The sequence below is a fragment of the Orbicella franksi genome, chromosome 7 (genome assembly GCF_964199315.1).
Source record: "Orbicella franksi chromosome 7, jaOrbFran1.1, whole genome shotgun sequence".
NCBI lineage: Eukaryota > Metazoa > Cnidaria > Anthozoa > Scleractinia > Merulinidae > Orbicella > Orbicella franksi.
Window position 1 is genome coordinate 14,817,199 of NC_138151.1, and position 12,944 is coordinate 14,830,142.

The 12,944-nt window shown below is 37.9% G+C and overlaps 1 protein-coding gene across 1 annotated transcript; it reads right to left on the reverse strand.

Annotated features, from left to right (window-relative positions):
• Positions 1-5,793: 5,793 nt before the first annotated feature.
• Positions 5,794-8,149, reverse strand: LOC145493596 (uncharacterized). Its single transcript, XM_081473085.1, has 3 exons — positions 8,107-8,149; positions 6,947-7,245; positions 5,794-6,480 (listed from the first exon to the last, which is right to left on the reverse strand). Exons 1-3 carry the CDS (start codon positions 8,147-8,149, stop codon positions 5,866-5,868), a joined length of 957 nt encoding a protein of 318 aa, XP_081329211.1. The 3' UTR covers positions 5,794-5,865.
• Between the last annotated feature and the right edge of the window lie 4,795 nt (positions 8,150-12,944).

A 12,944-nucleotide genomic window follows, 5' to 3' on the forward strand; every position in this document is an offset into this window, starting at 1 on the left:
GTTCCGCTCCGCTCCGTAGCAAGGAGTCAACCTGTCATAACATTCCATGTCTGTCGTTTTGAATCCGATGAAGCTGGTTCCGTCCGACACGCCATATCTGATGTCACTATCTGCCATCTGTCCAATGCTGATGTCATTAGCTACTGTCATCACAACGGTCAGCGGAGTTCCATCCTCCAAAACATCAGCAGCCACCAAAAGAACTTTTAAGAGTGCTGCATCTTTTTTTGGGCCTTCGCTGAAAGCTAACTGGTCAGTGGTTATGGAATGATTGCTATCGATGTAAGACGCATGCGTCTTGAGCCACGAGGGGGTCATGACGTACTCTTTAAATGATACCTGCCAATCACAAATTAAAGTCAATCTCGCGTTTTTCATTTATTCATTATCGAGGAAATTCAAAAACGAAAAAGAAGGAAAATTTGAATGTTTAAAATCGTCTTTTTTTTCTTTGCTTACTTGATAATAGAAGCTTAATGGCACACAAACTTTGACGGGGTATTCACTGTAGGCGTGGTCCTTTATCAGCACATAATCCCAGGGGTGTGTGTACCATCCAGCCTTTTTAACATTGCGTAACCGATAGCAACTTAAGGCGACTTTAGGCGACTTAGGGTGACTTAAGGCGACTTAAGGTGACTTCAGGCGACTTTTAAAAGGCCCAGAGTAGGCCTCGACATCAACGCCCACTCTTTCACGGTCCGGTCTTCAAACAGGATTTTAACAGTTTTATGGCCGTAACGGACTAATTAAACCTTCTAAATTAAAGCTAGGCAGTCAGATACAACTTTCATCGGTAGTTAAATGTTGAGACACATTGTCTCTGACACCAAGAAAAAATCATGGCACATGGACGTTTTATTCATTGTTGCTAGTCTTGCCTTGTTTTCCAGTTTGTTCCGTGTAGTATACTCTTTCTGAAACATTCAGGTGTAACGATTTTAAATCACTTAAGTTTTTGAGCCAACCTTGTTTCTGTGATGGGCAATAAAAAAGAGCTGAGTGCTGTATTAATTTCATTCTGAAAGGTTAACTAACCATTGTGCGATGAGGTAACTCTGAAGAAGGAAGTAAAACAAGTGTAAAATTTGCTATCAACACACTTTGAAAAAAACAAAAAAAACTGCTAGCTATGAATGGAAGTTACAATTCCTCTACCAGTGATCTTTCTGATTGTCTCAGTTTTATACCAAAAAGTTTAACTTAAAACTAGTTGACGGACGGGTTAACCTGAATAACTTAAATAAAAGTACCTTTGGTCTTGAAGCCTTGACCAACCGACATCTGTTCAGAGATGTACGGGTCCGCAAATGATCCCAGGACCGCGAATGATCCCGGACCGCAAATGATCCGCAAATTGAACCGCAAATGATCGCGGACCGGAAATGATCTCCATATTGGACCGCAAATGATCCCGATCAAAAAATAAGGAATGGCATGGATTTATATCAGAGGAAGGTGAGAACATGTACAACAATTATGAACCAAAAAACATGTTTTATCATTTTACAAAAAAATTTCCCACAGTTACTGTTTTGTTCTTCGAAGGGTACAGATCGTTTTCACTGTCACGCAATAAAAAAATAATAATAAATCGAAAACCAACCAATGGAAAAAGCTAAGAAATTGTGATGTACGCTATAGAAGGTAACTAAATAAGACACTTCTCCAAGTTTTAGGCCTGTGCGTTTCCCCAAACTTCAGATATTCGTCGTAAATGTTTCCCAGAAATTTACAGAGCCCAGTAAGAAAACGCCCTGTTGGTGTACATCCCGGGTACGCCAATATGGCGGCCGGAATAAAGTGTAAACATCTGGAACTTACTTTGGCTTTCTAGGCGACTGATTATCAGTACTAAACAAACAAGCATTTACATAAGCACTTTTCCTAATGCTTTAACTTCTAAAAAGGCTCAAAATCATGAGATAAGTATATATTTTTCAACAAACTCTATCGTAGCCTTGTGTCACGCAACCTCCATAACCCTGAAATTCAAAATGCTCTGGTTTTCAAACGAAGCACGCTAATTGTAAACAAATATAAATATACCGCCTCTTATGCCTGATGAGGATAAAAACACGTCATGCATGTGAAGACGATCTTTTGAATTAGAAGTCTTAGAAAAACACATAGTTGTAAACATTCTCGAAATCCCGGTGGCGATAGTAACAAACATCCATCAAACAGTTAACTGTCAAAACGAAGCGTAAGCCTTGGTCTTGCTTGCATAGTCATGAAGCTGAACTTCATAACTATAGCTTGGAATTTTGGCTTCTTATAATACTCAAGTAGTCATTTCCGAGGAATTAAAGCCCAAATACGACCAAGGAAAAATTACAAAATAAATTTGTTCAAATTTCCAGTGCTACACACTAGGTGTTTTACAGAATAGACGAACACTAATAAGAGTCAATCTTCTTTTATTCTGCTAACAACAGAACACTCGAACCACAACAACTTGCTCAAAGGGCACGTGTTTACAATTGGGGGGGAATTGATAAATCCCCCTCTTAGAACTAAATGTCATGTGATAACGCAAGAATGGTCTAGAAATATCACGCAAGGAATGTTGAATGTGATGAAGCGTTGTAGGCTTGTGGGTCTACTCAGGTGACAGCGTCTTCTGTAATAGGTGCTTCATGGTTAGAGTTTAGTTTAAAACTTTAGACGAATGGCGTTGACAGATAAAATGTGATTTAACAATAACACCGAATATCAATGTTTAACAAAGGAGGATATGTAGCGTATGTTGCACTGATCATAATTTTACTGAGTTGGAAAGTAATGCAAGCCAAGTCGTGTTTTGATAATTGAGTGGTGATATTCATAACATTGTAGTTAGCAACAAATTTAAGTCGAAAGTATGAAAAAAAAGCAAGTTGTAAGCCACTATAATTACAAGATGGCTTTAATAAAAACATCGGTATTCACGTACGCCAATTCCCTATCCACACCATCCCACCATCCATGCCATTCCTTATTTTTTAGTCGGGATCATTTGCGGTCCCTATCGAGGATCATTTCCGGTCCGGGATAATTTGCGGTCCAATTTGGGGATCATTTGCGGTTCGGGATCATTTGCGGGCCTGGGATCATTTGCGGACCCATACATCTGTAATGATCTGGCTTATTAAAAAGCGTTTAGACACTGTGTAGTAATCTACCAACGTCTACAACTATAAATATGAATTGAATTGGGTCGAAAGAAGTAAAAAATATTGTGAAACTCGATTAAATATTAAAACTATTTGTAGATAGCATTTGTACTTTTCATATTATGTTTAAGCTGAATATTGTGTATTGCTTTAGTACCCAAATGTTTCAACATACGTAGATTTCCCCCCTATTCTATTTAAAGCGCAAGAGAGCTTTTGTTGAATTTACAGTACGTGAAAACATTGTAGACGGATTAGCTAATTTAGTTAGCTCTTCCAGATTTATGAAAGTGGCTTTCGATGAAAGCAAGTTGTCAGGACAATACATTAAGCCCAGGGAGTCCATAAATTTAAAAAGGGAAAGTCTTAATTATAATAAAGACCTGTTTAAAAATTGATGGCTAGTTTTCAGTGAATGTGGCATCATAGTGATTTGCTTTTCATATGAATATTTCGCGGCATGATCACCTCTCTGTTGGAATTATTACTAAAACAAAATATATATATTTTAATTGGAACGTTTCGTTTTCTGCGAGAGTGGCTTGAATAAAAAGAGGATTTTGACAGCCTTTCAGAAGCAGTGCGAACTTGGTGGTAACCTCTACCAGATGCTCAAAAAGCATGACGTTCGATACGAATCCAGAGGCAGAGTACTTTAAAATAACTTGCTATCCTTTTCAGTGAATGCTGGAGCACAGCTCACAAAGGAACTTCCATTGTAAAGTTTATTATTAATTATAAATTGGTTGCTAAGGAAGTCGTACTCGTTATGGAGGCATTGAATTCGAAATGCGGTACACTTACAAGCTTGAATTGCAATGTACCATTTTTTGCAACATTTCTCTAACAGCTATACTTTGAAGGATGAATACTACCACTGTGTAACAAGTGATGCAACAATAATGGTATCATAAAAATGCCCAATCATTGGTAAACAGGTTGTCATGTGAATGTGATCATTCTTTTCATATAACAAGTTACCATGGCAACAATACAACCTGATAAAAACAACCTTAATTTTAGTTTTAAGCGCTTATAACTCTAAAGCGAACTCGGTGACCCCCATTTTTTACTGTTGAATTGTAATAAACATGATAAGATGCGACTAGATTTCAGAGCCACCTTAAATTTTCGAAAAACTAAGGTGGCTCTAAACCCTCTACACAGAATTTTTTTCAGTTTTGTAAAAATTTGTATCTCATCGTGTTTATTACAATTCAACAATAAAAGATGGGGTCACCAAGATCGTTTTTGAGTTATCAGCGCTCAAAGCTAAAATTAAGGGTGTTTTAGCGAGCCATGCTGTTGCTATGGTAACCTGTTATGCTTCGAAATTGACACAAACATGTTCACCAATGACTGGGCAAAGTTTGTACACTGATACAGAGTGCATATAATGACCTGTCAAAGTCTACATCTTGGAAAGTGCTGGAAACTGTTTTGAGCCACCTTAATACCCCGTCAGGATTACACGTAACACATAAACAAACTTCTTCTGAGAAGTAAAGACCATTAAAAGAGGAGAGAAAGAAAAGCGGGAAAGAAGAGAGCCAAGGGGGCAGGCAGTGGAATGTGCTTTGAAAGGAAAAACCGAGGTAAGAGAGGCACAAAACGTTGAAAGGTGTGGAGAAATAGCGAAACAAATGCCGTAATAGTTAAAAATTAAGAAGGAATCCACCAGAGGTTGGAATAACAAGAGGTCAAAAACTTTGTACCAAGATTATTTGCATCATATTGCAAACCTCTGTGCGACGGTTTTAAATATCTTCTATCAAAAAAAGAAATCATTCCTAACAACACCAAATGTCGAAAACAAATTTTGAACTTAATATGAAACACTTGAAAGTATCAGTGAAATAACACTGTTGATGTAATTTTACCTGAACTTTGAATTTACTTTCTCGAGTTCCTATGGGAAATTGTTTTTGGTGTTATTTCAGGCAATTATTTATAGCTTTAGCTTTTAGGAAATGCATAATGGATTTCAATATACTTGGCATTATTCTGGTACGAGGTCTTTTTCCAATAAAAACTCAAATCTGCCTGATTTGCTATCGGATTTCGTCTTAAGTTGTTGCCACTGGGGCAGGGGAACTTTCCGATTTTGGGCTTGCAAAGAATTCAAGCTAGTGAAACTTGATAGAGTACCATCTATCAAGGCATCAACGTGTTCGTTGGAACCTGATAACATTTTGCTGGAAATAACATTTCCAAGTCAATTTGAAACCCAAGATAATTTACGTGTGTCAGTACGGTCAGTCATTAATACTGCCACGGAAAAAAAACTACGAAGTACTATAGTTCTTAATCCTTCTTGTTATCATGCATTTTCTCTTTACTATGATCAATATACTGTGCTTTGGTTACAGGATGAGAAAACCTTTTGGACATATTTTTTCAGCTGCAAGTGATCAGTTTTGCATCATCGGCATCATCAAAGCTACTGTTTCCAGACCTGCTTCAGCCTCGCAAAGGTTGTTCTTGCCTTGCTGTGCCTACTGCTGATGTCACTACTGGCGCCTCCATCATAACAAATGGTGCTTCTAAGATAGTAGAAAGTGTCCACAAACTCTAAGTTGTGCTCCCCAACTCTTACAGGCTATGCTACTCTGTTCCCAACGTACATAGCCCTCGATTTATCACAGTTAATTGCCAGTCCATAATATAAAGATAAAAGGAAATACACGAAAGTAAAACCGACAGCTTGTTTCTAACCATCGTTAATCGTAACAGTGATACTAATGTACTTGATACCAACAAGCTCTCTCCTGTCAGTTTTATAAACCTCCAGAGTAAGACCATGACTGAGCAGCAGTCTTTTCGTGTATTCAGCCGTCTTAATGAAGCCTCCGCCATGTGGAGTGAAACATGAGCCCCTTGACTGATCCAGCTTAAGAGTGAAGACAAACTGATCAGGATAAAAGTTTTTATTTGGGAGAGGAATAAACCTATCAAGCCTTTGTACTTCTGTCAGAGTTTCTCCAGACTTGCCCTCCGCTGCAAAGCAAGGAGACAACTGGTAATAATTTAACTTGTCTACCGTTTCGAATCCGATGAAGCTGGTACCGTCCGACACGCCATATCTAATGTCACTATCTTTCTTTTTTCCGATGCTGACGTCATTAGCCACTGTTATCTTAACGGTCAGCACAGCTCCATCTTCAAGGACGCCAGCGGCCACCAAAGGAACTTTTAAAAGGGCTGCGTTCATTATTGGGCCTGCGCTGAATGTTATCTTGTCATTGGTGATGCTATGATTCCTATTGATGTAAGATGCATGCGTCTCGAACCACGAGGGGGTCATGACGTACTCTTTAAATGGCACCTGCCAATCACAAATCAAAAAGGTTCTCTCGCGTTTCACTCTATTGATTATCGAGGTGATTTCATCGAGAAAGAAGGAACAATTAAAATTGTCACTATTTCTTTTACTTCATATTACATGTAGTATAAATCTTCTAACGTTCTATTACGAATGCCGTTTTCTTATTGGCTAAGCTACTTCGGCCAGCAAAATCTATTCTGTTGAAGATAGTGAGTACCCCAGCAGTGAACGGTTGTTAATAAAATGGCGACCTCTTCTTTGCGTTTTTGAAGTATCGATGAGGAGGATTTAGATAGTTTTCTAGTTAAGTGTTTATCAACTAGCCGATTTATACTAAAGCAATTAGATCACCCTCTCAATTTCTATGCGTGATAGTTAAGTCTGACTGCGCACTCATCAACTATCACGCGATAGAAATCTCGAGCTCATAATCTAATTGTTAAATAGAAACATGACGGACACAAACCTTGCCGGGGTTATCACTGTAGGCGTGGTCCTTTTTCGGCACATAATCCCAAGAGTGTGTGAACCGATCAGCATCGTTCAGCTCACAAAGCAAGTTGTCAAGGTGGAAATTGATGCTCTTGCAGCGTTGATCCTTTGAGCACCTGACGTAACACAAGCCAATATTTGCCACATTTTCTGACGAAATCACATGACCTTTGAGATAACGCCCCCATACCGTGTGTGTGGATCTGCATTGTTGAGTTGACTGGATGACAGTAAATACAAGAGACGACATAAGCAGTTCTGTCCAAAACATCTCTGAAATAATGAAAAAAGGCTTGCATGGTGTAACAGCGGACCGCCATGAAATTTACCTACGATTACAATATGCTCGTTCCGAACAAAACTGCACCAAACTGTGGATAAAATTCTTTGACTTTTGTCTGACTTTTACGAGAAATTAAGACATTCCTTTGGGTCAGAAAAACGTCCTCCGACCTCACTGCCTAGCAGAGCCCCGTACAACGGTTACACGTTACATCGGCATTGTAGAGGACGAACGAAAGAATTACTGATTTATAACGAGTACGGAAGAGAGACGAGTTTTTACAGATTAACAAGAGTTTTCTTTAAGCTTTCCACTGATCCAAGAATGCTCGAAAAAAATTAGGAAAATTTTCCCGACAAACCAGAAAAAAACACCTTGCGTTCATAAAAAACTTAAGCACTCGTGCACGGGTTCAGATTGCATATGAATCGTTACGAGTGTATCGACAGGGCATTGAATGTAACTCGAATGACGAGATGGTAGTGGTCTGTCTCGACTTTCGTCGTTGTAGTAGGCCCGAGATCAACTCCCATTTGTCCTGTCCTCAAACAGGATTTTAACAGCTTTATGATCGTAACGGAACATTAAAACCTTCTCAATATAATGCTAGTACGAACTCAAACATAACGTTTATCTGAAGTTAAATGTCAAGGCACATTGAATGGCAATTTTCAGTTGTTTTGTTTTCCTCTGACATCAAGAATTGACATGACACACGGACTTTTTATTCATAGTTTCTAGTTTTGTCTTGTTTTTCCAGTTTGCCAGCGAATTCCGTGCACGTATAATATAAATGTAAATTTTAGCCGTACAACCATTAGTATACAGTACACTTAAGTTTTCGTACCAACCTTGTTTCCTTGTACGGGAATAAAAATCGTAGTGCTCTGTCATTTCAACCTCGAAGGTCACCCAGCCGTTGTCCGATAGGGCAACTCTTAAAGAAGGAAGTAAAACAAGTGTGAAATTTGCTATCGACAAAGACAAAAAAAATGCTAGCTATAAATGGAAGTTACAATTCCTCCGGACCAATGATCTTTCCGATGGTCACAGTTTTAGACCAAAAAGTTTAACCTAAAACTAGTTGACGGACATTCAAGTTAACCTGAGTAAATTAAATGATGATACCTTTGGTCTTGAAGCCTCGACCAACCAAAACCCTGTCTTATTAAAAAGCGTTTATACACTGCCCACTAATCTATGAACGTCTACTGACAACTCTAAATATGAATTGAACTGGGTCGAAAGGAGTGAAATATATTGAGAAACTCGATTAAATATTAAAACTATCTGTGGAGAGAAATTGTACTTTATACATTATGTTCAATTTCAATGTTTTTTTTTTTTTTCGTAAACAAAAGTTTCAATATGCGTCAATTTTCCTATTACCTTTTCAAAGCGCAAGGCAAGCTTTCGTTGAAGTCTTAACGAAAACAGTGTAGGCTGGTTAGTTAATTATCTCTTCCAACTTTATGAAAGTGGCTTTTGATGAAAACAAGTTATCAGAACAATAATACAGCAGCGTGTCATTGAATTTATGAAAGGAAAGAGAGAAAAGATTTTTTGTGGCTGGTTTTCACTGGATGTTTGTTGTCACATTTGTTTGCTTTTCGCTTGAGAGTTTCGAGTTTTTCACTTTCATAAGCGTCCTTTTTCAACGAAGATGGTTTCAACACAAAAATTATTTCTATAATATGGGACTTTGCGGTAATGTCTACCGCAGATGAGTTACTGGCATGACAATGCTGCAAGCTGAAGAACTACGCGGGTCTCTGTAAACGGGGATCCAACGGCGGTGGATGGCGGATGGCGGGTGCCGGATGGAAAAATGAGAATGATAAAATGTAGGTGGAAAAATGAGGATGACAAAATGCGGATGATAAAATGTGGATGAAAAAATGCAGATGGTAAAATGCGGATCGAAAAATTTAAATGCGGATGGCAAAACGCTAAAAATTCTTATGAGGGGAAAGTAACTTACGATGTCTTCTGACAGTCTTGGTTGTAAATAAATCAGACCATCTTAAAGAATTTAGGCCGGGAGACGTCCAGAATTATTTTATTCAATCACAAAACAAATCAAAACATTTTTACGCCGACTAGATCCAAAAAAAAAGATAATAAAAAAAAACGGGAAAACCTTGATTGAATAATGGCAGACTATTCCTTTTATCATCGAAGGACTTCCACTGTCTAATCCTAAGCAAATTTCTACAGCAGAAAACAAGCATTGTCAAATTAAATGAAACACCACTGCAGTAACCGATCGCGTCCCACTAGTACTGTACCCTAGTTGAAAAGTTTGCAAGGCACATGGAGCGTTTGCATCTGCACAAGACTCCATCCGCCATCCGCCGTCATCCGGTCCGCGTTTTACAGATACCCGAACGACACAGAGGTATCGCGAAGAAATCTGTAAATGCGTGTATGCGGAATGAAATTTCAAATTCGTTGCTAAGGAAGTCTTCCCATTATTTAATTGTACTCCTTCTGTAATATAATCTATCCCATCACCCACCGCCTTCCACAATGATAAAATCACACGCAAGCATAGCAATACGCAATTACAATTCGCCGTCCTCATTGCATAATTCTAATTAATTCTGATAGAAAAAGAGTAAATAGTTCATTATTTCTTGGATGGACGCTTAATCAAAGGCTCCCTGAACCAGCTCATGGATGAATATAGGCCAATTCCAAGTTAACTTTTGCCTCTGTGGCAGAACGAGTGTTTGTGCGAAACTGTTCGTATTAAAATGTATGCCACAAGTACGTTCATTCTCATGAAAATCAAGTCATTTTCATGTGAAACGTTTTGCACGAGCACTCGTTTTAAACAAGAGGCAAACGGCAACTCTGAAGTGAAGGTTAAGTCTGCATATGAGCCAAGTGCCCCATCAGGCCAGCGCTTATTCCGGATTCTGTAGCGTGAAGCGACTAGGAGTATTTCTACTACCCCCTTGGTAGGATGCTGGTCCATCGCAGGGTTACCCCCTAACATTAAACTTGCCAGTACCTATTTATAAACCTGAGTCGAGAGAGGCACTGTGAGAGTAAACTGTCTTGCCCAAGAACACAAAACAGTGTTCCCAGCCAGAGATCGAACTCAGACTGCTCGAAATAGAAAAGAAATACAGAAATCAAATAACAGGTGTTTTACACAGACTGCTTATAACCTTTAAAACGGATTATTAATTTTGATTGGAACTGGAACATTGTTATTACATTAACTTGTACATGCTGTAGTGTCAAAGAATAACAGTCTGTTTCAAAATGAAATCCTTAAATGACCTTCACCATATTCACCAGTCAGTCCAAAATTGACACCAAGTCACTAAAGTTGGTTATAATATATGTATAATATTTTAGAAAACAGTCCTAAGAAAAAACGCGCGCTGATTGGTTAAAAATCGTGTTTCTATAACTGGATAGAAACACAGGACTAGCACGAGCTGTCGACGTAATGATGGCGCGAGCAAAGAGAAGTTACATTTTGATAATCAAAGTTAACAAGTTGTTTTCCTTTTTTTCGTCGTGGTGTTTTCTAAAAGAAATAAAAAAACATGTTCTCCGTGTTTTTATCGAGTTACAGAAACACTCGTGAAAGTTTGGGAAACTGCGGCTCGTGTTCCCACAGCATTTCTCGTTCTCCCAAACTTCCATTCGTGTTTCTTTTTAACAATTAGATTATGAGCCGAAGGCCGAATCAACTATCACCTCATGGAAATCGAGAGCGAATAATCTAATTGTTTTAGTAGAATTCTAACTGAAATTTCCTTCAAATAACGGTTTCCAATGATTTTCTTGACGTATTCTTAAACCTTGCGCCTGAAAAAGATCGCTCGGATTGACTTGTCATTTAAAATTGAAGTTGTGTGCTCGCGCGCATCAGTTTTTTCGATAATTTCAACTTTTTTAACAGTCAAGAAACCCTAAATCTCCCTCGTTTAGACTTCTCGGGAATTTAATTATCCATTTGCATCGAAATTTTCCTCCAAAACTTCGGAAGAACGAAAAAAACCTCGTCATTTCCTAGACAACCTCCAGCCACTGCACACTCATGGTTGATAGTGTTCAATGGCTCAGCCAATCAGATTACAGCATTTGCATTAGTATACCAGCAGAATTCTACTAAAACTCGATAGAAACACGCAACATGTTTTCTATTTCTTAAAGAGAGTTTACAGTACATTTTGGGTCAAGGTAAATTGGTTATGGTCCTTGTTCAGTTAACATTATGAAACAGCTGTGTAACAATTATGCAAAAATTATACTACATGATTTTGACATTTATTTTACGCAATCAACTTGAGAATTCCAAGGCTGCCAAGAGTATTTTGCCCAATTTCACTTAAGTGAGACATGGATATTGGCAAAATCTTGTTTACTTTAAGCTATGTCAAACAAAAGTTATTTGATTTTAGTTTGCTGGTGAATGGGAAATCTATAGAAAGAAAAGTATTTCCTTCAATATTATAAGAATAATTTGAGACAGTTTTGTTTCAATCTTAAACCCGAAGTGAAGGGGATGTTTTTATTCACAATTTATAAGTTCTTTTACTATATAACTATGTCCATGGGGAGGGGGAAGGGAAATAACAAACTTTTATACAAGGAGGCTCTGCCCCAAGGTCAAAACCCTATCCATTTTACATAGTGTTTTGATAGGAAAGGCTTCTCTTTCATATGCATGTAGCTTCTAGCTTGAAACCCCTTTCACAAATGTAATGTGGCCTCACTATATCTTATTTCTTGGATAAATAATCAATAAATGTTTGAAATCCCTGTCCTGTTAAGTCTTATAATGCCTCCAGTCTGAAAGAAGTGCACTTTTAGTCAACCATAGGGAGAAGCCCCAGCTTGGTGTAATCAATAATAAGGGTACTACATATTGTAGTGTATGCAAGTAACTCGAGTAGAATAACAATAATTTCCTTTCTTGGAAACAAAAATTAAGGTGTTTCGGTCCTAAATATCTTGGTAATTGTTTGTGCTAATCTCACTAGCAATGCAGTAATATTCAAAAGGCTTGCAGATATGTTTCTCTTAATAGATTTTTGCAATGATTACAGAACATACTTATACAAGTGAATGTATGAAATATCATACACACTTATGTTGACAAGTACGAAGCATTCTCTTCTCCATAATTGTTTCATTTCTAGAAGTAAAAAAAAAAAAATCTACATCACCAGCCACCATGCGTCCGGCTTATGTTTGACACAATTGGACAGCATATCTCTCTCGCAAAAAGTAGATCTACACAGTCTCTTGGACTTAATTTGTCCATCCTAATGATCACTAAAATATTTTGGAGTATATTTACTCGATCTTACATGTAGGTTGACTTGCATACCATCTGTGAAGAAATTTTCACTCCGGTCGAACTGCATGGAATACAAAAGAAATGCAGTGTGAACGACAACAAATGTAAGATTAGGCAATTCGAATTTCTTACTTGAAGTATTTTAAAATAAGCTTACAAATTTCGAACTAACACAGGCAGAATTTCAATGTGTGGTTACAAAATAAAACAATAAGAAACAATGAAACCAAAACTTAACAAGAACTAAAGCTTACCTTGGACTCCACAAGGATAGAAAGCGAGTGGAAACCATTAAATTCTCCTGCCAAGAAAAAAAGCTACGAGCAGTTTCGCCCATATGCTAAGTTAACACGATCCCACTTT